General features: G+C 38.1%; 3 protein-coding genes across 3 annotated transcripts in view; 2 read left to right on the forward strand and 1 right to left on the reverse strand.

The window, feature by feature from the left end:
* The window catches only part of myo10l1 (myosin X, like 1), a 64,835-nt gene extending 50,301 nt beyond the window's left edge, over positions 1-14,534 (forward strand). The window contains exons 33-41 of the mRNA XM_066665849.1: positions 303-426; positions 553-850; positions 7,359-7,566; positions 7,882-8,018; positions 9,095-9,218; positions 9,395-9,874; positions 9,961-10,152; positions 10,484-11,282; positions 13,771-14,534. Of these exons, the coding sequence (XP_066521946.1) occupies positions 303-426; positions 553-850; positions 7,359-7,566; positions 7,882-8,018; positions 9,095-9,218; positions 9,395-9,874; positions 9,961-10,152; positions 10,484-10,588 (1,668 nt within the window). The 3' untranslated portion in view covers positions 10,589-11,282; positions 13,771-14,534. The remainder of the gene's footprint in view (positions 1-302; positions 427-552; positions 851-7,358; positions 7,567-7,881; positions 8,019-9,094; positions 9,219-9,394; positions 9,875-9,960; positions 10,153-10,483; positions 11,283-13,770) is intronic.
* Positions 3,475-5,792, reverse strand: LOC136690796 (piggyBac transposable element-derived protein 4). The gene is made up of 2 exons (XM_066662803.1): positions 5,573-5,792; positions 3,475-5,326 (listed from the first exon to the last, which is right to left on the reverse strand). Exons 1-2 carry the CDS (start codon positions 5,749-5,751, stop codon positions 3,475-3,477), a joined length of 2,031 nt encoding a protein of 676 aa, XP_066518900.1. The 5' UTR covers positions 5,752-5,792.
* A 2,438-nt stretch (positions 14,535-16,972) lies between the features above and the next one.
* pttg1ipa (PTTG1 interacting protein a) lies at positions 16,973-25,374 on the forward strand. The gene is made up of 7 exons (XM_066665366.1): positions 16,973-17,318; positions 18,570-18,622; positions 21,021-21,129; positions 21,702-21,804; positions 23,399-23,464; positions 24,203-24,249; positions 24,983-25,374. Exons 1-7 carry the CDS (start codon positions 17,141-17,143, stop codon positions 25,027-25,029), a joined length of 603 nt encoding a protein of 200 aa, XP_066521463.1. The 5' UTR covers positions 16,973-17,140; the 3' UTR covers positions 25,030-25,374.
* The last annotated feature ends 736 nt before the right edge of the window (positions 25,375-26,110 follow it).

Genomic DNA, 26,110 nt, shown 5'->3' on the forward strand with positions numbered 1-26,110 from the left:
TAAATGAATGAATGAACTGTATGTGAAAATCTGAAACGAGGCACATGGTAAAACATATCTTGGCAGTTTGAGTTTGTTGTAAGAATATAATATTCAAGTTATTTGAAGATGATTTCAACTTGCTTCAAGTAATTTTACGTACAGAAAATGTCTTATTCCTCGTAAAATAATTGTGCTTACTTCATGACACAATGTATAAAATTTATTTGAATTCACCAAAACATATTTGATATGACACATATGAGTAAAAACGTGAAGCCAGTTGTTCTGTAACCCAAGTCATTTGTTTCACTCTTGTGTAGGAGAACAGTGTGAACTCAGAAGCAGTGGAACAGATGTACCGCAGAAATCCCATCCTCAGATATACTCAGCATCCCTTGCACTCACCCCTCCTACCTCTGCCCTACGGAGAGGTCAATGACAGCTGTAGGTCCACGTTGCAAGTGCTACAATGCCTTGTGAACAATATTTTAACTCCTTTGCCTTTTTCCACTTCCATTATTGTTTTTACATCTCTGTTTCTATTTATTATTGCTGTTTTTTTTTTCACAGTCCAAAAAGAAAAAGGTTATGGCAGCCTGCAAGACGAGGCAGTGAAGATCTTTAACTCTCTACAGGAAATGGAGATTGTGTCTGATCCCATAGCCATCATTCAGGGCATTCTACAAACCTGCCATGATCTCAAGCCGCTCCGAGATGAGGTTTACTGTCAGCTGATTAAACAGACCAATCATGTTCCTCAACCCAACAGCCCAGCCAATCGCGCACACTGGCACCTGCTTACCTGTATGAGCTGCACTTTCTTGCCAAGTCGTGCTATTCTACGCTACCTCCGCTTCCACCTTAAGAGGTGAGGAATGTTGATGTCCCAAATTAGGTACTACATTTTGAAGAAGTTCAGGGTTGTTAACATCACGGCCAAACTTAGATACTCTGGGTGAGATTCTGTTTTAATAATTACAATATTCACGTTGAAATCGTTTTAAAAATAATGCAGACTTGCAATATAACATACCATACAATCTTATTTGCAAAACTATAAATGTGGATAAATCCAGGTATTTTTTTCCATTTTCTGTCTGAAATCACATACCCAAATCTAGAGGCTATCTGCTCAGGCAGTGAATAAACTAGAGGCATTATCATGGTTTATTTTTTACAAAAAACCCTTCAAATTTGTAAAAGAAACCATTTAGAGGTCCTGAAATATATATATATGAAGTGGTCAAAAGGTTATTGAAAACCACAATAAAATGTAGGCACTTGTCTTATTTTAGAAAAAAAATGATAGTGAATATAAACTGAAGAGTTCATGAGTCCCATTACTTTTTTCTTTTTAAACTTGTGTCTCCAGGGGTCTATTTTCACCATGTTAAATTTGGAGTTGATACCTCCTATTGATTAGAAGTTATTCAAGCTGGAGTAGACAGTAAAAAGGTGGCTATTCCAAGTGTACCTTTGGAGTCTCCAAAGTGGCCAACCTCTCCAAAATGAAAATAACTAGTTTTATTGCAGAAAAAATGGTGCATATATATTATCTACACTTGAAGTCAATATATTATAATGTATTTCATTACTTTGCTTGACAAACTATATACCATATACCTTTCTAAGTGGCCTTTTTGGTCTTTTTCACATGTCCAAGTGTCCTTCTATCAGGAAAAACTGTTGTGTCTTATTTTATTCAGATTCACTTACAAACCGGATTCCAAAAAAGTTGGGACACTAAACAAATTGTGAATAAAAACTGAATGCAATAATGTGGAGATGGCAAATGTCAATATTTTATTCGTAATAGAACATAGATGACAGATCAAAAGTTTAATCTGAGTAAATGTAACATTTTAAAGGAAAAATATGTTGATTAAAAAATTTCACAGTGTCAACAAATCCCAAACAAATTGGGACAAGTAGCAATAAGTGGCTGGAAAAAGGAAATTGAGAATATAACGAACAGCTGGAAGACCAATTAACACTAATTAGGTCAATTGACAACATGATTGGGTATAAAAAGAGCTTCTCAGAGTGTCAGTGTCTCTCTGAAGCCAAGATGGTAAGAGGATCACCAATTCCACCATTGTTGCGCAGAAAGATAGTGCAGCAATACCAGAATGGTGTTACCCAGCGTAAAATAGCAAAGACTTTTAAGTTATCATCATCAACTGTGCATAACATCATCAAAACATTCAGAGAATCTGGAACAATTGCTGTGCGTAAGGGTCAAGGCCGTAAAACTCTACTGGATGCTCGTGATCTCCGGGCCCTTAAACGTCACTGCACCTCAAACAGGAATGCCACTGTCAAGGAAATAACAGAATGGGCTCAGGAATACTTCCAGAAAGCATTGTCAGTGAACACAATCCACCGTGCCATCCGCCATTGCCAGCTGAAACTCTACAGTGCAAAGAGGAAGCCATTTCTAAGCGAGCTCCACAAGCTCAGACGTTTGCACTGGGCCAGGGGTCATTTAAAATGGAGTGTGGCAAAATGGAAGACTGTTCTGTGGTCAGATGAGTCACGATTTGAAGTTCTTTATGGAACACTGGGACGCCATGTCATCCAGACCAGAGAGGACAAGGATAACCCAAGTTGTTATCAATGCTCCGTTCAGAAGCCTGCATCACTGATGGTATGGTGCTGCATGAGTGCTTGTGGCATGGGAAGCTTGCATGTCTGGAAAGGCACCATTAATGCAGAGAACTATGTTCAGGTCCTAAAACATATGCTCCCAACTAGACGTCATCTCTTTCAGGGAAGACCCTGCATTTTTCAACAAGATAATGCCAGACCACATTCTGCAGCAATCACAACATCATGGCTACGTAGGAGAAGGATCCGGGTACTGAAATAGCAGCCTGCAGTCCAGATCTTTCACCTATAGAGAACATTTGGGGCATCATAAAGAGGAAGGTGCGACAAAGAAGGCCCAAGACGATTGAACAGTTAGAGGCCTGTATTAGACATGAATGGGAGAGCATTCCTATTTCTAAACTTGAGAAACTGGTCTCCTCTGCCCCCAGACGTCTGTTGAGTGTTGTAAGAAGAAGGGGGGATGCCACACAGTGGTAAAAATGGCCTTGTCCCAACTTTTTTGGGATTTGTTGACGCCATGAAATTTTGAAACAATATATTTTTCCCTTAAAATGATATTCTCTCAGTTTAAACGTTTGATCTGTGATTTGTGTTCTATTCTGAATAAAATATTAGATGTTGGCACCTCCACATCATTGCATTCAGTTTTTATTCACAATTTGTTTAGTGTCCCAACTTTTTTGGAATCTAGTTTGTAGTTTTATTCAGATTTTTTATTCTGGTGCCTAACAAAGAGCAGTCAGTTGTAAATAACAGAAAAAGGCAGGTGATAAATGTTTCTTTTGCTTTTTTTATTTAGAAAAGTCTCGTTATTATACAAAAACTACGTGAATAACTATTTACAATCCTGCATGCAAAAAAAATGCAACGGATATGTAATATTTACTTATCCTCATGCCACTTGGCGAAACAATTGCGCTTTGGCACTAAACACAATGGCACATTGCATTTTTTGCAGTACACAGGTGTCTTCACTTGCACCCCTTCTTCTTTTTTGCACATTTCACATTTCCTTCTTCCTCCTGTAGCATCTGCTGAGTAGAATGCAGGGATACACTTTTCTTTCTTGGCTGGCTGGGCCGGGGGGCCTGCAGTGGGCTCTTCTTGTTCTGACTGGCCTGAAGGTCCTGCAACATCTGAGGGCTTCTTCGAAATGTTGACAAGTTCAAGCAGTAGTTTTTCCCTGAACACTTTGTGAGTGAGAGACGTCTCTTTATTTATTTTCGCCATTTGTTGATGCAGGATGAAGCTATTCACAATTGCAATGTCAATAAAATGGAAAAAGAATGTCTTGTACCATTTTTTCGACTTGTGAAGTACATTGTAATAGCTAATGAGGGCATCTGACAGATCAACACCACCCATGTATTTATTGTAATCTTTGATTGCTGCAGGAACTGGAACATTAACAATATTCCACACACCTTGTTCATCTTTCACACGCCTCTGCACTGTGTCACCTTCGTATGCCTTGTGCATGGTGGAACACACAGCCACCGCCTTTGTGTCCATCCACTTGACATAGAGCAGCTCTTCTTTTCTGCACCAGCGGATGGTTCCTCTCTTGGCTCTCTTTGGAAGGTCGTTTATTGTTGTTTTCGGAAAGCCTTGCCAGTGGCTGCGAATGGTCCCGCATGCAAGAGTATTTTCTCGCAGAAGGTCAGCAAGAAGGGTGGGGCTTGTGTAAAAGTTGTCCATGAATACCATGTACCCACTGCCCAGAACTGAATAGTCAAGCAGTGTCTTGACTGAGTCATAGCTAAGTCCTTTTCCTGAAGAATGTGTGTTCTTTCCTTCATACACAAAAAAGTTCCATGTGTACCCAGTTTCTGAGTCTGCAAGTACGAACAACTTGTAGCCCCATTTAGTGGGCTTTGCTTTCATGTACTGTTTCATTCCATTCCTTGCTTTGGAAGCCACCATTCGCTCGTCAATTGACAGTTCTCTCTTTGGGTGGAAAAAAGAGCGACACGCAGAAAGAATGTCCAAATACAGAGGTTTGATTTTGAAGAGCCTGTCGTACTCTTTTGTTCCTTTTTTGGTGGTGTTTTCCTCATCTTCATCAGACAGATGCAGATTGCTGGAAATGGCAAGAAACCTCTTGCTGGTCATGACAGAGGCAGGGTATGGAAACTTGTAAATGAGGCTTTGGGACCAGTAATCTGTTAGTCTTTTTGCTTTTACCAAGCCCATGAATATAATTAGTGATATATAGGAGTAAAACTCATTGACGGAAACGGGTTTCCATTTCATTTTCTTTCCGGCTGCAGCTGACTTCTCTGCAAACTTGTTTGTGTTTTGCACAATTGTTTGCACAACTGACGTGCTGAAAAACAACTGAAAAAGCTGCAGTGGGGAGTAAGACAGTATGAGTTGTGGTCCTGGTTGTCGCTTTGGAAGAAATTTTGGGAAATTGGGTTTTTCGTCTATGTCTGTGATGTCATGCCACATGTCTTCATTTGGCTCCAAAACCCGAGCTGAAGCACCCACTGGACTTCTTGTCTCCTGAGAACAAACAGGAACATCTGATGTGAAGTCTAACCTTCCTCTTGCCTTTTTCTTGGTCACTGTTGGGGAGGTGGTAGAATGACCAGTTAGTTGCAAATCAGGTGTGGAAACAATGGGAGTGGTGGGCTTGGATCCAGTGGGGGTTGAGGACCTAAGAGTCAATGAAAGTCTCCTTTTCTTTGTTTTAACTGGAGATACCCACTCTTCATCTGATCCAGAATCTTTCCTATAGGAACATACAAAGAAACAGATATTACACAATTGTAATTAAAAAAGGATAATAAAAAAAAAAAAAAAAGGTTGATAATATAGATAATTTTAAACAGCCAAAAATTAGCATACATATCACTCTCTGTTCATATATATTATAACATTATTATTTGTATTATTCATTCATTATCTGTAACCGCTTATCCAGTTCATGGTCGCGGTAGTATATATATATATATATAAAGTTGTAAACGTTACATACCTATCAAGAAAAGAATCCTCTCCTTCGAGAAATGAGGGCTCCTCAACAGAATCATAGCTTTCGCTGCTATCTGACTCCGTCAAATCCTCGGGTTCACTGTCACTTTCCAGCTCTGCCAAAGGCTCTTGACCACCACAAAATGTTATCTCCTTTGGTTTCTGCGTTGTTTCTGAAGCCATTTTAGCTGTTTTTGTCTTTGCAGATGCGATATAACCCTCGTGTGTTTTCGCTCGCGCCGGGGGTCTCTGTGCGCTGTATTCTGAATGGGCTTTGATTTATACGACTCATTGGTTGCGCGCCCCCATAACTTGCACCTGATTGGCTTAGAGACATGACTGACGTGTCGTTGGGAGGCTGAGCTATGCTTTCGAACCATATACGTCATTAGGGGGAGGTTCCAAGGCATTATATATATATATATATTTTTTTTTTTTTTATTTTGTCGAATTATTTTTTCACTTGTTTTTTTTTTCTTGTACTCTTCACACAAGAAAATGACGATTACTCATGAAAGGTCTGACTTAAAAACTCAAGTCTGGTCTTGTTTTGAAGGGGACAACGTTAGGTAATTGCTGGTAGGCGTCGTTTGTGTGAGAGTTACTTCCGGGCTTCTCAGGCATCGAGGCGCCCCTGTTTACCTTTTACTGAGGGCGAGACTGGATAAGCGGTTACAGATAATGAATGAATGAATGAATGAATGAAATCTGAGGTTAGGAATATACGGAGCCCTTAAAGGGACTGGGGGGAAAAAACGTTCCCTCGCAAATACATTGCGGTCCTTTGCAGATGTTTTATGATTATACAATTGTCCTTGTTACGGAGCCCCTAAAGGGACTGGGGGAAAAATAAAAAATGACCATTGATTTTGCGTTCCCTCGCAAATACATTTTATATACGTTCGGTAGAATCCTGAAAGTACTAGTCAGGACACCGTAGTTCCACGTATCTCCACGTAGACGTAGGCGGCTTCGTGAAATAAAATAAAAGTGTGGACGGCTGGGTGTTTTTTTTTTTATTATCTGGGGTTGGGGCTAAGCTAAGAATCTTAACGAAAAACCTTTACCAAGCAAAGTCTCTCGCAAAATCCGGTCATTCAATAACAAGATGGAGGGTGTAAGGCAGTGGCTCAACACAAAGAGATCTCAGGGCAAGTTGCGGACTGATTTTTACAGAGAATGTGGCTCAGCTCGCGAGCCGGTCGATACACCATGCATTTTGTTTTATCTGGGATTTATGGAGCTGCTCCATAGTTCACCTGACACGCACAGCAAGCACATAATCAACAGCAACCTCAGTACTACGGAGCCCACAAAGGAATGCAATATCAATAGTCTTTTTTTTTATTTTTCCCCCAGTCCTTTTAGGGGCTCCGTAGGAATAACTAATTCTTTTGGTTTTAATTCCCCAGTCATGCATATCCTCATTGGTGAATAATATGTACACATTGACTCAAATATGGCGCCGGGAAAAATAAGAATGTTTACCGTCAAAAATATTTTTTCATAACAACAATCCTGGCAATGTATATTTCGACCAAATATACGTATTTTTAAAATGGAAATATGTTTAAAAATAAAAAGCATAGACTTAAAGCTTTAATTTCGTACCTTGAGTGTCTATATTGCAACTGTAATACTAACAGATATACACGAGTGTTTTTAGCCCGCCTGCGCGCTTTAGCGTGTATTTTACCAATGCAAAATCCAATATCATTTTTGACAATAATTTGGAGAATGTTTGACAGTATTTGCAGTCTTTGTGACCAAGTGTCTTTTTTTTATCTCAGGGTTAGGGAGCGTTACCCTGGCACTGAGATTGAGAAGTACGCTCACTTCATTGGGGAGTCTTTAAAGAAGACGAAGAGCAGGGAATTTGTGCCATCTCAGGAGGAGATTTTTGCTTTGCTGACCAGACAGGAAATGACCACCACTGTGTATTGCCATGGAGGAGGATCATGCAAAATCTCAATCAATTCGCACACAACGGCAGGAGAGGTGAGAGATACAGATATACAGCAAGAGAAAGAAATCAGGGACAATTGAAGTTTTTGCGTGAAATGATTAAGTATAAAACTGCATTTTTATTAGAGCTGCCAATGTTTGAGTGCTAAATTGTAATACACTCTGAAGCCTTGCCATGTCTGTAGTTTCCACTATTTAGGGTATCTCTGGGTAAGTCAGTGAGCAGCAAAGAATAAAAATGTCCTTTAGGTCATTGCTTTATAACGTGTCATTGCTGAACTGTGATGTTGTGCATCCTCTCACATTGTTTTAACATTATTCTGATGTTGTGTCTGTGTTTGTCTGAAGGTAGTGGAGAAGCTGATCCGAGGTCTGGCAATGGAAAATAGCAGGAACTTATTTTCTCTCTTTGAACACAACAAAGTTGAGAGCCGGGCTATTGAGAGTCGCGTTATTGTAGCAGATGTACTCGCCAAGTTTGAGAGGTATACAGATATTTACCTTGTACCATAGCAGTGGTTTCAAAATGGCTGCAGTACTTTCTTCTCATTGGCCATTGGCTTATCAAGCTCATTGAGTTAAAAAGTGCGTTAATGGACAAAAGAGTAATCCCAAATCTTTAAATCCCAAAGAACTGCCATTTGCCAGGTGTGAATAGCTCTTATTCACCCCAGTGTTATGTAAATGAGACTATGAGTCAACCCATGAGTCACAGGGGTTGACATGGTGGAGGATCATGTCATCATCATTATCATCATTGTTCACGCTATCACCCATCACACCCATCCCTGTTCACTGTTACCTGGTGATGGCATATTTCAATCTAATGGCTGCAACAACAACATTTTTAAAATAAATATAGAACCCATCTCAGTTACCTCCATCGTGTATATTTGTAATATTGTACTATAGTGAGAAAGGTTTATTCTATTTTATTTCACTCAGCATGTAGCCAGATAGGCTATTTACTTTGGTGCAGTTTATTATATAAAGTTTATGACCTTTATAAACAAGTTTTCCTGTCTGCAGTCATCTTTCTCTTTATTCTAAAACTGAACCAAAGACATTATTTGAACTATAATTCCAAAACATCTCAAGTCTGCCTCCTTTGTACTAATTTTGGATTGTTTTCTCACTGATGATTGGTCAAAATAGCTTAACCATTTTTAACCATTATTTTAAGTAATTTTGTCTTTTGAAAAACTGCTAATAGGAAAAGATATTTTTACTTAAACTTTTTTAAAACCCAAAGTAAAAGAATCTTATCAGGACATTTTGTCTTGTTTTAAGTCAAAATAGTCAATGCATCAACATAGTTCACACTATCACCCACCCCCCACCCCCGTTTAGCACCTAGTAGTGGCTTAATGTACATAACAAAAGATGGCCTAATGGGATGGAAACTACTCTGTTGTCCTATACAACAGTAAAGCCAATTTTTGAATATTTTATTCTTTCCTTTCATAGATTTATGTTTTAGAATTTTCTAACTATATTTAATGGCAAGTTTAATAGTAATAACTATTGCTAATAAATTTACTGGATATTATTCTACTTACAGACTGGCAGGGAGTGAGGAGGAAGAGGAAGATGGACCCTGGCGGCTTTATTTCAAACTTTACTGCTTCCTTGATGTGGAGAGCATGCCCAAAGAAGGAGTGGAGTTTGCCTTTATGTTTGAACAGGTACATTTACAAAATACTTTTTTCTTTGTTTACAGTAGTAAAAACCAGAGCAGGACAATTTATTATTTAAAACCCAGTCTTTTAGCCTTGATATTTTGCTGATTTCCTGGTGTCTGTCTTACTGTCCTTTCTACACTGTGTAATTCTCTGTTGATTTCTTTCCCCTCCTTTCATAGGCTCATGAGAGTCTGATCAGTGGTCATTTTCCTGCTCCTGAGGAGACACTACAGCATCTGGCAGCTCTTCGTCTTCAGTATATTCACGGAGATGTAGCACGTACCCCCTGGAGTCTGAGCAGTGTTTATCCTGTGGGTCGGCTCAGAACACGAATCTTTCAGTCCACCAAAGCCGGCGGGGCAGGGGCTCCAGGGGTTGGCGTGGTAGGGCCAGGGGGTACCACTCTCGAGAGGAGACGGACCAGCTTCCTAGATGGGACCCTGAGACGTAGCTTTAAGACAGGCTCTTTGAAGAAGCAGAGGGTGGAGGAGGAGCAAATGCTGGAGATGTTTGTGAAGGAGGAGATGTCAGCAACGTTGACCAGCGTTCTAGAGAAATGGAATCGGCTTCAAGGCATGCCCCAGCATCAGGCCATGCTCAAATACATGACCATCATTAAAGAATGGCCAGGTTATGGGTCCACGCTTTTCGATGTGGAGGTAAGATTTAATGTAGGTAGCATCATGGATAATAAGCACCTTATTGACAAGGTTTGTGAAATACATATAAATGTGTTTAATTGCAGTGCAAAGAAGGGGGCTTCCCTCATGACCTGTGGCTGGGTGTGAGTGCAGAAAACGTGTCTGTTTATAAGAGAGGTGAACCCAAACCACTCGAGACTTTCCAATATGAACACATCGTATTCTTTGGTGCGCCACAGCCCAGCACCTACAAAATCACTGTGGATGAGAGAGAGATGTTCTTTGAAACTCCTCAGGTGATTTTTCATTCCACAGAAATTACATAATGCTCTGAAAAAAAATATATAGATTTTAACTTTTTCCCCTTACCATAAATGCATTTAATCAGCAAAGATTTGCAGTCTGAAGTTTGCTTGTTTTGTTATGTTCTGGGCTAAAACCACTGCTATTAATGTTTTATATATAATAAAAATATCAGAAGAATAAAACAGTACTTTTGATTTTCTTGTTAATTATTTTTATACTTTACTAACATACTGTAGCTATAGCATAAAGTCTTGCCTGTGATGTCATATTATTCTATTGCAGATTAAATATTTCATGTATGTTTATTCTTTGTGGTTGAAGGTGGGTGAGATCACTAAGATCATGAAGGCCTACATCAACATGATCGTGAAGAAGCGGTGCAGCGTCATGTCAGTCACCAGCACCAGCAGCGCCTGGATCAGGTGATCGGCACTGGGCCAATCCGTAAAAGAAGGTGTTTGCAAAGGCAAGAGAGACAAGGTCACATTTTGTGACCAAAATATATAACCATACCACCCTGCTGACCATGGATACGAGAGAAAGAGAGAGAAGCAGAGAGCAGGATGCCAAATCTATTTGACCTGGCTCTGCTGAAATCCTTGTTCTTATTTATTGTGAATGCAACCTCCTACTCCACTCAGATAAATATAATTTATTTCCTGGAACCAACCATTCTTCTACAAAAGCACAACCAAGCCTGCCAGTCCTGTCACTGTAAACCCTCCCTCACTGCCAGCACTGAGACTGATGTCCAAGTTCTCTTCTCCTCTCTTATATCACATCATCTCATCCTGAAATCTCTCTCAGCGTTCAGCTTGTGGTTGATATCTTCTCCAGTCCAAAAGACCCATGACTGAGCCATTACCGAAAAGTGGGCAGTCTGCAAGTTTATTCTGTTCACATGTTTCCCTGTGAACTCTTCTTTAGGAGTCACAATCAGAGCCATTTTGTAATGCTTAAGTCATTGACGGCCATTTTGTGAGCTCCTCTAGTGTAAGTCGGCCTTCAGATAACTGTCCATCCCTCAAAATGTGCGCCCTGGGACTGACCAGAGATCCGAAGTGTAAAGAAATTGTCAGAGAGAAGCATTGTAACAGGAGTTAGGACCATTCTAATATCAGTATGTGTTTTATGCTTTTCGCACATTACTGTCAAAATTATATTTTATACTTCAGTGTAAATGTGAGTATACTCCATTTATCTGTCTTTGAGTCTTAAAGGGGTAAATTATCACATAGTGACAGAGGATGCAGAATCTGTGTTTTGTCTGCAAGTGGAAAAACATGAAATATAATTCCATACTTCACATGCTGTTGCACAATATTAGGAAAGTGAGCAAGTGAATGAGTTTCAGTTACTCTACGAGTAAACTGCACAGCAATTTTGAAAGCCTTGAGATACCTCCCTGTCCCCAGTAAGGCAAGCCAATTTATTACTGAGTGGTGCCACTGAACATGCATCAGTATTATACCAAGCAAGGCTGAGCCTACACTGGGGGCAGTACCGCTACCAGCGTTCAGCATAATTTGTGGTGAATTTTAATGCACCATGTGATACTCATTTTAAAAGATTATATTACACACGAAGTTGTTTGTAAAATGGAAACTAGGCTACTGAACTTTTCCTCCCCAATAATGCCACTGAATTAGCAGTGAACCAGTATTTATTATAGGATTCATATCACAGCATTTTTTGTTTTGGAGTTAGATGCTGTTGCACCCTGGACCAAATATAGTGAATAGACTACACATTGGGAAAGAAAATTTGTTGCACAGTTGTAGGACAAAATTTGGATGTTGTGCAAGACATTTTATTTAATTTCATTTTTAATTTAAGTTCCCCACAGGAATATAAATAAATTATTAGAAGATAAAATATCATGGGCTAATGTAAATGACAGCCGTTACAAAACGGAGAAAATGAGCACCAATACGCTAGGCATATACTTTTTAAAAACAAGTAATGAACGTGCATTCGATAGTTATATGTATGGCTATTCTGTGTAATGCTATTCCAGTTTATAAGCTATGTTTATAAGGAAATGATCTTCCACCTCTTTGTAACTTTGCTGTATGCTGAGCATGGTGATTTGGACAGTTATAATGTTCCGACAGATCAGTTAGATAGGCAGGAGATATGTAATACCATGTATGCAATGCAAAAGTTGACAAGAAGTCACTGTAACTAAATAGGGTCAGGAGAGTTAACACAGATTTTGTCTTTAAAACACGGTCTGCTGCATTATGAACTAGGAGGAACCGATTTAGAGGAACAATAAAAAATTGCATCAGGATCACGTTCTAGGTGTGCAAACAAGTTCTATACATTAGCTTAAATTCTGAAATAAATTTCATGAATATTTCAACAATAATGGGGAAGGAAATCATTTAAGATCCAGTCTTTTAAATAGTATGTACTAAGACTGCAGTCAGAATATCTATTTAATTGACTGTACAGACATTGAGTTCGTAAAGCACTTATAATTAATTGTCTGTCTACATTCAGTGAACAATGTACTAGTCCCTTTAAAAGTGACACGTCATCTATTAATTAATACAGGATTAAGGAACATCACAGTGTAGAAACACAGTTAGCGTATAAGTGACATGAACCGAAGAACACACGACAATGTTCTGGTCACTTTCTTCAAATAGTTTTAACCTACAACCAGTTTAAGTAAATATTTCACCTAACAATGTTATCGTAGCTTATAATGGAATCCAGTGGAGGCCCTCTGGCATGCTCTGACATTCCTAATGTTAGCCCACACCGTATTTCAGTTATTACTACTTCAGTTATAAGCATTTTTGGGTGAAATAATGTATATTCTATATCCCTGTACTACAGCAGAAAGAGAAACGGCACAAGATAAGTATTATCATAACATCATTCATATCAAAACCCATTCAAGATCAAGTATGCCTGTAATTTTTTTTTAAACATATGAATATTAAAAAAAAGAAAAACTACTGTAACTCCCAACAGTACCTGTGTAATTTTGCTGTTTGATATGCAACTATATTTGTCAATGTAATGCAAGTTCCTTTGTGTGTGTCTGAGAGTTTTAAACTTAAAGATGGAACGAAACTAAGCGAGCAAAAAATTTTCATGGTTATGACATTGTGGAGAAATAAGCAAACGTGTATGCGTATTTCTGTTATGGGTGGGTATTGTGATAGTCTTTTGAGGCACAAAAGATGTGTGTGGGTGGGTGGGTGGGTGGGTGAAGGGTGGTGTATTTATTTATTCAGATATGAACGAAGTGAGAAAGGGAGTGGGAGTGACAGGGGATTGGACCGAGAGCTGGTAGATGTTTTTTATTTGCGCTGATCTAGGACCATGTTCCAAACTTGAGAGAACCAACAACTCCCATTAACTGTGGTATATTCACTGTAAAGTAATTGAGGCACCAAGCTTTGAAAATGTTGATGCCAGTAATTTTCATGTGGCAAACATTGATGTATAAACATTTATTCGCAAGATTTTAGAAGGATTTCCTGTATTCAGTTGTGACTGAAGAAAGGGAGAAAAAGGCTTCTATTTTAACCTTGAACGCCAAGTAAAAATTGTTTAGTAATTACAATGAAACTAATATGTACATCCTGTAGTTCCAGGTCAGCAGTAAAGGGCTACGTCCTCCAGCTCTGGAAAATGGTGTGGACACTGTGACGGTGTGATGAGTGCTAGAGATACACAGGAATGTGTAATGAAGGAATTTGTATGTGTGTGTGTGTGTGAAGGGTGATGATGTGTTCAATTTTGTCCCACTGTTGTCTCATTTTTAAGTATATGTCCAGAAAGCACATTGGGATGCTTACTCTTGACAGACAAGACAAAATTATGCACCATATTCTCACTTCCAACCCATGCAAACAGTGGAAGCACACATAAACACATGGAAGACACTACTGAGACATATACAGATACACATACACACACACGTTTGTTTCTGTTAATTGTGGGGACATAGACATTCATTTTTTTGATATTTACACTAACATTATTAATAATTTCTACTCGAGTAACCCCAAACATAATTATATAACATATATGATATTTAATAATTATATTGTTGGGACCTGCAAAGGAAGAGATATCCCAACAATGTGAGTGTTAAAACAGGTTTTGGTCCCCACCTAATATATTTCTACAGTGAGCGTACACACACACACACATACACATGGATAGTTCTGTCTCTCTCACTCTTTACACTGGGGTCCTTGCTCAGCTGCAGGCAGCCACTAAGGGCCTGAATGTAATTCTTCCTCATTGCCGATCTTATATGAGTATATATATATAATATTTAAAAAATAATAATAATATCTGTGTTTGTTTTGAAGAGAGGGAAAATGTTTTGTTCTTTTTTTGTAACTGGCTTTACAAATGCTTTAATAAATTATTGGAATTTATCACCACTCAGTTATTTGTGTCACTAACTTTGTGACGTGTGATATTGTGATAATTAGGTAGGTAATTTACATTTACACCAATGGCATTTGCCAGACACTTCTTTTCAGTCATCTGTTTATCATTGAGAGTCAAACTAACGACCCTTTTGTTTTTAAACAGTCAAGTACTATGCAACAACATCACTTATTTAATTAATGACTATTAAAAAACAAAACAAAACAATGAACACTTTGTTCTAGTTAATCTATTCAAGTACAGGCCTTTACCTAAGTGTGGAAATTTGCCCTTTGTCTGAAATTAATTGGAACTATTTAAACATGGCTCTCTTGAGCACAGAAATTTCAGCAGCTTGGATCCTGAATGGTGCAACTGCCTAACTGTCTAACCATCAGTTAAAGCCTGGCTAAACTACACTTCTACACATTCAAAGATCTGTGATAAAGAGAGTTGTGGCCAGTAGGTGAAGAATATAAGTGGGTTTGACTAAACCAAACAGATAAAATGGCTTGTATTCTTATTTATATATTTATTGGGGGTTTGACCGTTACTACATTTACCATTCCACATTCTGTTGGGGACCAGGATTTTGTTTCTACAACTCTTCAGTCCAGTTGTTTCTCTTCAAGTTCTACTGGACCGAGGTGTGGACAAAGGTCAAGTGTGTTGTCTTTGGGTTGTCTGTCACGTTCCTACTTCCTTTTATCACCAGGTGATTCGTGCCCTTCTTTTAGGTGTGTTACGCCTTGCTAAAGAATGAAGAAGTGCTGGATCATCACATGCAGTTCTGAAGGACTGGCATGTCTTTGAAATAGGTATTATTATACATAGTCAAGATGACTAAGTATGCCACAAGCAAAGTAAGCAGAATTCATATACTGTAGATTATTATGAGTCTAATTTTGGCACTTTCTTCTGTATAATATCTATTTTCACTCCTCAGAGCTTCAGGTTCTCTGATGTTTGGCCATGACAAATATCTCTTTCATCTAGGTCAGGTTTCTTTAATGTTTTGAGAAAAGTATATGTAGAAATATTAAGGTCTTCTGGGGAGACCTTGGCCGATTCTTCAGTCATTACAAACTGCCAGTAAAGCACTTTAGGGACATGCTTTATGATAAATGTACAAACGTATAGCGTATTTTTTTTTTCTAAGGGTATGGGCTTCTACAACCTTAGGGGGAAAAAATTGTTCAATGTTCACATAGTTACAAAGATATGCAGGTATCTAGTTGCGTGTAGGATAGACTTTCATTCCTAGAGTTGTCAACAGTTCCTAATATTAAGTTTAAGCTTTTTTTCCTCCATAGCTTCGTACAAGAATGTGACCTTATGTTAGTCTCAAAAACACAGTAGTGCGGATTGATACAGAAATATCAATACCTCTGATACCAGATCTTTATGCTCTTAATTGATTCTCAAATCATAATATCGATACTTTGGATACTTCAGTCATTCGAGGTAATGTATATCATTAACAGGAACACAGTGGAAAGTAGCTAAACTATTAAGATCTTGTCTCGTTGACAGGCGGTTGGTGGGAACTACTTTTTCTTCCGCCTGGGTAAGCTTTGATGTGTTATTTTCAGTGTGTTCATGTATCCTGAATTAAGATACAGGTTTTCATATAATAGTTCTTCCAAGTAAACAAGGAACGTCCCTGGACGTTCAAAATAGGTCTAAAAGTAGTCTGTCCGTCAAAGACATATTTTAAACGTCAATGGACGTCCAAAATCCATCTTAATAAGTTAGTTAAGTGGTGACCAATCGATAACGTCAGTGGACGTCCAAAATGCGTTTTATACAAGTAATTTATTTCGGGACCAATTAATAACGTCAATGGACGTCCAAAATACGTCTAATATTCGTCTTTTCAATGTCTGTGTTTGGACGTCTTTTCAATTTTCATTTTCAACCTTAAGAGAACGTTGATTGGATGACAATCATTATATTATTTCAACGTTGAATCAACGGTTAAATGTTTACTGGGTTGATAATTAAACAATAATATATTTAAAATTATATATATATATATATATATTTTTTTTTTTAAACCTTTTTTACGTATTAGCTTGGCTATACTGTAAATGAGGTCACTACCTCTATATACTTACTTTAAATTAAATAAATAAATAAATAAATAAATACACAAATAAATAACTGATGTCTTGTATTCTTTATGAAACTGATTTGAAATACAATATATTTTTTAGATTTTCCAGACACATTAGGTGTATTTGAATAAAGTATCGGTATCGGTTCGGTATCGCCGATACAAGCCTGAATTTTAATTATCGGAAAGGAAATCGAACATCACTAACAAAGAGTCTCAGGTTATCAGCTCATTAGGTCATGTGACTGAGTACAGTTCCTCCTCCATAAACAGCCCAGACCAGTCTCAGAAAGGTAGCGAGAGAGAGAGAGAGAGGGGGGTGTTCTTTAGATGTGAACATTAGCGCATTAAGGATAAGTATTTTTGGCTACTTATAAACGTTATCACTCTGTCTTTAACGGATACAACCCTCGGGGATAAAATATCGTTCGTGGACTTAAAATTTCTATGAAGAAATCATGATTTTGGGGAAGTGTGTTATTCTGCTTCTCCTCTTTGGATTAAGCGAGATTTGGGCGCAGACTTCCTCACCTGAAACAAGTAAACCTTCCTCACCTGAAACTAGTAAACCTTCCTCACCTGAAACTAGTAAACCTTCTTCACCTGAAACAACTAAACCTTCTTCACCTGAAACAAGTAAGCCTTCCTAAATCCAATGTTTCATTTGTTAAAAGACAAAAAAGTCATTTTTTTTGTGCGTTTGTATAGAGTTTACAGTCTTATCAAAACGAATTACGGCTCATTGTTGAATCTATTCCAGTCAGAAGTGTTTCCTCTTTTTTTTTAAATCAGATGTGGAGACTAATTTAGACTAAAACACACTGAGGTAAAAAAAAATGCTGTTATTTATAGTCAGATCTTAAGTAAAAGTACACGTACATTAATTAAAATATTGGCCCAGTTGGTCCAATTTACATTTACGGTTAAAGTTAAGGTATTGAAACTTCAAGGAAATAATTATCTCGGGGAAATGGTGAGTCATGGAAGTACCTCAGTGAAACAGACTGTTAGTATTATATTTCTTTACTGTAAATAATGACTTAAAACAAAATACAGTTGCATTTAAAAATTAAAAATAAAGTAAACCCCAGCTTAAAGTCACCCTCATCGACTAAACCCTTAAAAACTAATTTCTAATTTATGAATAAGCAATCAGTCTCAGCCTTCACACTGCTAGATGATGGCATTCATTCCTTAGTTTTGTGATGTAAGAAAGTCTGGTTGTCTACTTTCGCAGGGTCAGGCAGACGTGCTCAACAATGGCATTGCCTGCTTATTTCAAACATGATGTCTCTTAAAAAAAGCCCAAAAATAAAAAAACAAAACAACCCAGGCATGTTATCAAGGTAAAACCCTTGCTTTTCGCTAGAGAGGTCTGTTGTAACCTGAAGACTAATTAAAACTATCTTTTTATTAATCCAGCATCATACCGCACAGAAACATTTGAATTGCTCTAATTATTTTTAATAACTTTCTGGTCTGAGACAAAATGCCAAAGCTCAAAAATGAGAAGCGTTAGCTGCAACCAAAAGTAGAGATTTTATAAACAGAGTAAAATTAACCCCCAAATCTCAGATTTAAGATATGTTTTCACTGCTATGTGTAAAGATAAGAAAAATGAACTTTTTTGTGCCCCAGGACTGACCAGGAACCATTTTAAATCATGATCAAATCCTCTTGTTTTCTGACGTCTGTGTATGTGTAAAATGTCTTCTGTGCTTGCTGTTATTCCCAGGGGACTTTAAGTTTCCTGCTCCTTAGCTATGACTACAACAACCTCAGGGAACACAATGGTGTTTTTTTACTGATCAGACAGATTGACTAGGGCTTGTTTTCTTTCTCAGATTTATACTGGATTTACTAAACACTTTCTTCCTCTTTCTCCAGCTTGTGAAAGTAAAAACATCACCAACTGTCAATCTTGCTTAAGTAGCTCTTCGGTAAGTCACCTGTGTTTTGAGTTCCGCATGTTTTATTTTTAACCATGTTCTCAATGCTGTGCTGTCTTTCATTATGAGGGTGGTCTATGTCCTTTTTGTAAGTTTCCTATGATGACAGGTAGAGGTAAAATAAGGGGTGAATTAAAGAGACGTTGGAAATGTAAAACAGAACAGAAAGGAGTGTAGAAAAGTAAGGCACTTTTAAAAACAGTGCTTTGAGTGTGTTAATCAAGGCACCACCAGCCTTACCTGTGTAGCAGGTTTGGTAGAGTATGTGTGCGTGTGTCTGTGTGTGTGCGTCTGTGTGCATTCTTTTCCTGGTATTTTGGCAAAAGCCTTAGAAATCACTCTTCCGTGAATGTCATTGGTTTTACTTTTGATGTTTGATACATCCCTAGTTTTCATTGTATCACTGTGCAGCAGTGCACAAGAAAAACCTGAACAAATAATACCTCCAACACAGAAATATATAACCATATAAAATTATGGGCTATAATCCCCATTTTACATTAAAACCCAAAGGTAAAAAGGATATAGGTTTGCTTCACAGGAACAGACTTCTTTTGTTTGCAATTTCTGAACCACTGTTGTGTTGTGTTTGAACAGTGGGATGAGACATAAATACTGGTTTAATGTTTTTGAAACATTGTACACTATCATTCAGATCCATCCAGAGTTTAGCCCATTGCTCTATCATAGTCACGCAGGCAGGAATTATTTGGAATAACCACTGTTTCAGTTTGAATCCCCACTCTATGGTTAAAGAAAAGCCAAGGGTGCTTTGCTGCCACTCTGTTCTCTTTTAAACTGATGGCGAGAGGTTGAATATGTGCATATTTTGACATTTGGCTTTATAGATATATTAGAAACAATGAACATTATTTAAGCCACGTATAAATGTGCCTGTGTTTACCAAGTGGATTATCCATCTGTGCTTACTTCTGCCTGAGGGTTTTGGAAGTAATTCAAATAAACAAACGTAAATTCTGCCACAGACAAATTAGTGTGTGGTTGTCACATCCTATTTTAATCTTCACTGTCATATGTGCTGCTTGATGTAGTATGTGTTAAAATCTTTAAAACACACTGATGTAGGGGAAAATGGTCCCAAAAAACAAGAGATGATTATTTCAATATTTATTATATTATTATTATATAAATGATATTTATAATTTGTACTATGAAATATACCTAATGCATTATAATTATTTTATTATATGCTAAAAATATGATGTAAGAATGTTGTTAATTTAAAAAATATTATGATGCTATTATGGGGATAAGAAGTACATATTTGCTGCTACATTTGGAAAATCTTATTATTTATTATTTGAAAAGTAGTGTACAGCTAGTGTCGCACTCACACAACTCCAGGGACCTGGAGGTTATGGGTTCAAGTCCTGTTCCGGGTGACTGTCTGTGAGGAGTGTGGTGTGTTTTCCGCCTGTGTCTGCGTGGGTTTCCTCCGGGTGACTGTCTGTGAGGAGTGTGGTGTGTTCTCCCTGTGTCTGCGTGAGTTTCCTCCGGGTGACTGTCTGTGAGGAGTGTGGTGTGTTCTCCCTGTGTCTGCGTGGGTTTCCTCCGGGTGACTGTCTGTGAGGAGTGTGATGTGTTCTCTCTGTGTCTGTGTGTGTTTCCTCCAGGTGACTGTCTGTGAGGAGTGTGGTGTGTTCTCCCTGTGTCTGCGTGGGTTTCCTCCGGGTGACTGTCTGTGAGGAGTGTGATGTGTTCTCTCTGTGTCTGTGTGTGTTTCCTCCGGGTGACTGTCTGTGAGGAGTGTGGTGTGTTCTCCCTATGTTTGCTTGGGTTTCCTCCGGGTGACTGTCTGTGAGGAGTGTGGTGTGTTCTCTCTGTGTCTGTGTGGGTTTCCCCCGGGTGACTGTCTGTGAGGAGTGTGGTGTGTTCTCCCTGTGTCTGCGTGAGTTTCCTCCGGGTCACTGTCTGTGAGGAGTGTGGTGTGTTCTCCCTGTGTCTGCGTGGGTTTCCTCCGGGTGACTGTCTGTGAGGAGTGTGATGTGTTCTCTCTGTGTCTGTGTGTGTTTCCTCCGGGTGACTGTCTGTGAGGAGTGTGGTGTGTTCTCCCTATGTTTGCTTGGGTTTCCTCCGGGTGACTGTCTGTGAGGAGTGTGGTGTGTTCTCTCTGTGTCTGTGTGGGTTTCCCCCGGGTGACTGTCTGTGAGGAGTGTGGTGTGTTCTCCCTATGTTTGCTTGGGTTTCCTCCGGGTGACTGTCTGTGAGGAGTGTGGTGTGTTCTCCCTGTGTCCCCGTGGGTTTCCTCCGGGTGCTCCGGACCCACCATGACCCTGAACTGGATAAGCGGTTTAAGACAATGAATGAATGCACAGGTTTGTACCCAAGTGTAGCTGGATTTAAAACCATGTGTTCTTTTCCTCTGCAGTGTCTGTGGTGTATAAAAACTAAGACATGTTTCACATACCCTGTCAAAAACATCCTTCCCCCAAGCTCCCTCTGCCCACTAAACGATGCTCGCTGGGGGTTGTGCTCAAGTAAGACTACAACAATAACTCTTTCTCTACCTATTTTGTTTCTCTCATTTATTCTCACCCTTTCCCTTGTTTTTTTTCACAGTCCATTTTGCAAATCTCAGTTAAGTAAATAAAACAAACCTCACAAAGGCTAAGAACTGATACTAGAGTGATAACAGTTTTTTTCCCCCAAGTGTAAACCAAATAAAACCTCAGACTTGACTCTGTTTCAAGCTCTGGCTGGCCTTTGTTTTGTTGCTGCCATATCAACATCTTGTAATTCCACTTAATTTGTATTTATAGGTATTTATTTTGATGACATTTGAAAATGCCAGCTCAACTGCTTTTGAACGTACTTTAAAAGAAGAAGTGTTATTTTTATTCTATAATTTGTTCATACGAAGATTCAATACAGCAGCTTTGATTGTTTGGCTTGACTGTATCTCACAACCTCTGTGTAAAATTCCCAGTACTCATTTGTATTTTAATTATTCTAATTCATATTATAGTATTAGTTCATATATAGACACTTCAGGGTGAGACCTGAGTCCACTATGAACAGACAAATGTTTTTCTTTTTCTTAACACCCCAGTGAACTTCCAGGTCCTGATCATTACGATCTCCGTGGTGGCAGCTGTCCTCATCATTGCCTTCTTCTTCTGCCTCTTCTGTTGCTGCAAGTGTGAAAACTGCGGGTGAGTAGAGCCATGTAAAACAACTGCACCTCAGCCAGCAAAAGCTGATAGAAAAATCCCTTCCTACACAGAGTTGACCTACAACTACAGAAACCAGCACTGCTCTGTTTACATGTCATTTGACTCAGGAAGTGGTCCTCTTAACACGCTCGAAAAGAAGGAAACACAAGTCTGTTTTATTTGACTTTAAAAGACAGGATATTTAAAGGACTGGCTCGGCCAAAATGCTCACTATTCATATTATTATTCATATGTCATAAATGTGCAGTACATATTTACACTAAATATTGCACTTTTTCATTTAGGGAATTGGTTGAAGAAACAAATTTATGATTATATTAAATATTTGGGAGTGTAGGGCAGCACGGTGGAGCAACACGGTACTGCTCCAGGATCCTGGGCTTTGTGGGTTTGCGTCCCACTCTGGGTGATTTGGAGTTGGAGTTCTGTAAAGAGTTGGGTGTGTTCACCCAGTGTATGTGCGGGTTTCCTCCAGGTGCTGCGGTTTCCTCCTACAGTCCAAAAGCACACGTTGGTAGGTGGATTGGCTACTCAAAAGTGTCCGTAGGTGAGAGTGAATGTGTGTCGCCCTGCAAAGAACTGGCGTCACATCCAGGGTGTCTTGCACCTAATAATTCCGGTTTGGCCCCGGACCCACCACAACCCTGAACTGCATAAGTGGTTACAGTCAATGAATGAATTTGGGAATATCAAATCAAATTTATTTATATAGTGCCTTTTACAACTGACATTGTCACAAAGCAGCTTCACATAGTTAGTATTAGAACAGAATATTTAAATCAATGTTAACAATGCTTGTTAAAGCAAGCCGAAGGCGACAGTGGCAAGGAAAAACTCCCTCGAGGCGGGAGGAAGAAACCTTGGGAGGAATCAAGACTCACAAAAGGGATCAATCCTCCTCTTAACAAACTATAGATTGAATTTTAAATTATCACCAATTACGTGTCAATATGCTACAGTACATATGGTAGTATACCTTGTAGTATACCTACATATATCATTATGTAGATAAGTGTTATTATGCTACAGTACAATAATAGTAATAATAATAATAATAATAATCATAATTAGTGACATCAATCTTGGGGCATAATAATAGTGCACCAGATTGGAAGAATCAGTCAGTGTTGCTAATCTGAGTCCAATTCTACTTCAGTGTAGTTGATCAATATCAGAATATCAATATCAGCTGAATGTACTGTGTATAGAAAAGCAGTGTGTAAACTGAGTCACACCCATCTCTGTAATTTATAAATCTCATAATACCATGATCTTAACAGATGTCAGGTGGTAACATCCCCTCCCGATGTAAAACTAATCCTGTCCAAATACATATAAAGTGAACAGAAAATCATTGTCCTCAGCAATATTTTGTTCGGCTAACATTTTGGGCTACTTGGAGAGCACTTGTCCTACAGAGTACTTTGGCTAAAGGTATTCCACTGAAGATGTGTTAAGAGTTTGTGTGTGCGTTTATGTTACAAAGAGCGAAAGCCCGAAGTCATGTTAGATTTGACTGTTAAATGGGGAAAAACAAAAGACTTTTTGCTGTTCTCTTTTTTCAAACTCTCAGATCCTCAGGCTTTAATCGCAAAATGCAGCGGCAGTCAGACAAGAGGAAAACCAAACAGGAACAGAGGTACGTTTATTAATCCAGCTGGGTTCATTACAGTATTCAATTTATTTTCTGTCTACATAAACTACTTATACTAAGTGACTTGAGCAATGTTACTTCAGTACTTTCTGGATGAACTGGAGTGGTGTTTGTGATCCATGAAGTCAGTTCCTGACTTCACTAAAGTTGTTGTGGTTGAATGCAATCTAATCCTCATAGAAATGTTCCAACATACAGTGTAAAGCCTCCCCAGAAGAGTGGAGGATATAACTGCAACAAAACAAAGTTATTGGACCTTTTTTCAATGAACATTACAAGGCCTTGTTTCAGTTTGTCCTTTTGTTTGTACACTGTTACACTTCTAAAGCCCAAAGACGTCAACAAACCATCAACCGTAGCTTCATTTACATTATAATACAAATCATTCTACACTTGTTGAATGTTAATTCAGAGTTAATAGTTCAGGTGTTGTATCATATTTTTATAACTGTTTTCCTTTTATTCTTTTGCATATGACACACACAAAATAAAATCCAGAGCTATTTTCCTGCTCTAATTGTGGCCACGTAAAACATTTAGAGTTTCTTTTGTATTAGCGTCTGCATATCTCAGGGACAAAAGGCCAAGTGCACCTCTTAAGCTGGACGTCACAAAAATGTTCCGGCACAAACCAGTTTGGTAGCTGGGCTGAGATAATCTCCATTTCTTGAATTCTGTGTGTGTGTGTATTTATAGTAACTTCATATATGCTTCTTTTTGCAGGAAAGCTGAGATGAGAGTCAGACACGATGAAATTCGTCAGAAATACGGTAAGCAGTGTCAAAAAAGTAATAAGAAAGGTTGCTTTTATTGATTTTTATTGATTTTGCAGCAGTGTATAAAAGTTGGGTTGTACTATTTTGAAAAAAAGATGTCAAATTAATGACTTCGTACCTTGAAATAAAGACTTTGTTCTCAATTATGATTTAATTTGTTATAAAAAATATAATTACATACGTTTGTTTATTTGAAATCATTCAAGATTCTAAGTTAATGTTTTTAATAATTAACTATTTTTTTAAATCATTTGTTGAAACTTGCTTTAATTTTATATAATACACATATATAGTATATATGATGTTTAATATATTATATAAAAGTGTATTTTTATATAATAATAATAATAATAATAATAATGACTTCCCTTGGTGGTTTCAGTGGGGTTTAAAATCCTTTCTCTGTTGGAGTTGCATTTAAAGGAGCTCTTAGCAAAGAACATGCTCTTAATTTTTTTTTTATTTTAAAATAATAGTACCCATAATTCCTCAGCCTGAAAGCCCAAATGCGTAATTTACTTTTTCTCAGTGCAGAGCTGAAGTAAACAGGAAATCATAATGTGACAAGGCCACAAAACTGCCTGTAACTAAGGTTTAGAATATGTGGTTTACAAGAGCCCTTACAGCCCTTAAAAAGGCTGACGGAAAAAGGTGATTGTGTTCTGTAAAACACTGTCTTAATCTCTCTCTCTCTCTCTCTCTCTCTCTCTCTCTCTCTCTCTCTCAGGTCTCAGTAAAGCCAGCCCTTATGCCAGGTTTGAGAATCCTCCCTGAAGAGAGAATTGGTTACACAGCATCTGGCCATTAAAGCTTCAGCCCCCTCAGCTTTTAATGACATTTATTCAGTAACTACAGCCTGATAATGTCTGATATTCTTTTCGCTGCACTGAACTACAAGCCACCTCTAAAAGCATAGTTTTTTTTCTACACTGATCTTATTCGGATGGAATGGTTTAGTGGAGCTGCTTAAATGGGGTTTCTTTTAAATGTTTATTTGAAAAGATTTTTGTAATATTCAGTGCAATTCTGTTGATATAAAGGAATGTCTTTCTGTTCTTCAGTACGATGTGTTTGATCATGATAAATGATTAAAATATGAAATAAAAATATGATGCTTTGAATGCAAGAAGTACTGTAGACATTTCATTTTTAAATTTATATTTATTTATTTGTTTTATCCATCGTTTGACCATCTGTCAAAAATCAAGGAACTATTTTAAAGAAATAGTCACTGAGGCTAAAAAGCTAAAACACAATTTTTTTTGTAGTTTTCTCTTTGTTCCGTGATAAAACGATAAAGGACAGATATACCACATATGATATTCTATGTGCTTTTAAATTATTCAGAATAAAAATGTATAATTTAATTAATCAATAATGTTAATGTTAAACCAATGACTGACAAAGAAGTTGGCAGTTTGTTGTGTAGTTAATTTCCAAACCACGTTATTCATAGTTACAGGTGATGTTAGCCTGCTTTATGCTGTGTGCCTAAGCCTAGCATTGCCATTAACATTATTTTGATGGACTCAACCCCCTCCACGGTGTATTCCTGCCTTGTGCCCAATGATTCCGGATAAGCTCCGGACCCACCGCGCCCCTGACATGGACAAGCGGTTACAGACAATGAATAAACGGTGAACTTGGCTTTAAGTGACTTATAATTTTCTTTGAAAAATAGCTACTTATGTCCACCTTTTTTGCACAGTAAGTGTCTCATATGACTGTAAAGTTTTCCTTCCACTTGCTAACAACCAAATGTAGCTGATGTAAATCTTTCTGCTCTTCTCGGTTAATGAGATGTTGACAGATCAAATTATTGGTGGGTATCAAATAATCGGTATTGGTGGAGACA

The sequence above is a fragment of the Hoplias malabaricus genome, chromosome 3, assembly GCF_029633855.1.
Source record: "Hoplias malabaricus isolate fHopMal1 chromosome 3, fHopMal1.hap1, whole genome shotgun sequence".
NCBI classification, from domain to species: domain Eukaryota; kingdom Metazoa; phylum Chordata; class Actinopteri; order Characiformes; family Erythrinidae; genus Hoplias; species Hoplias malabaricus.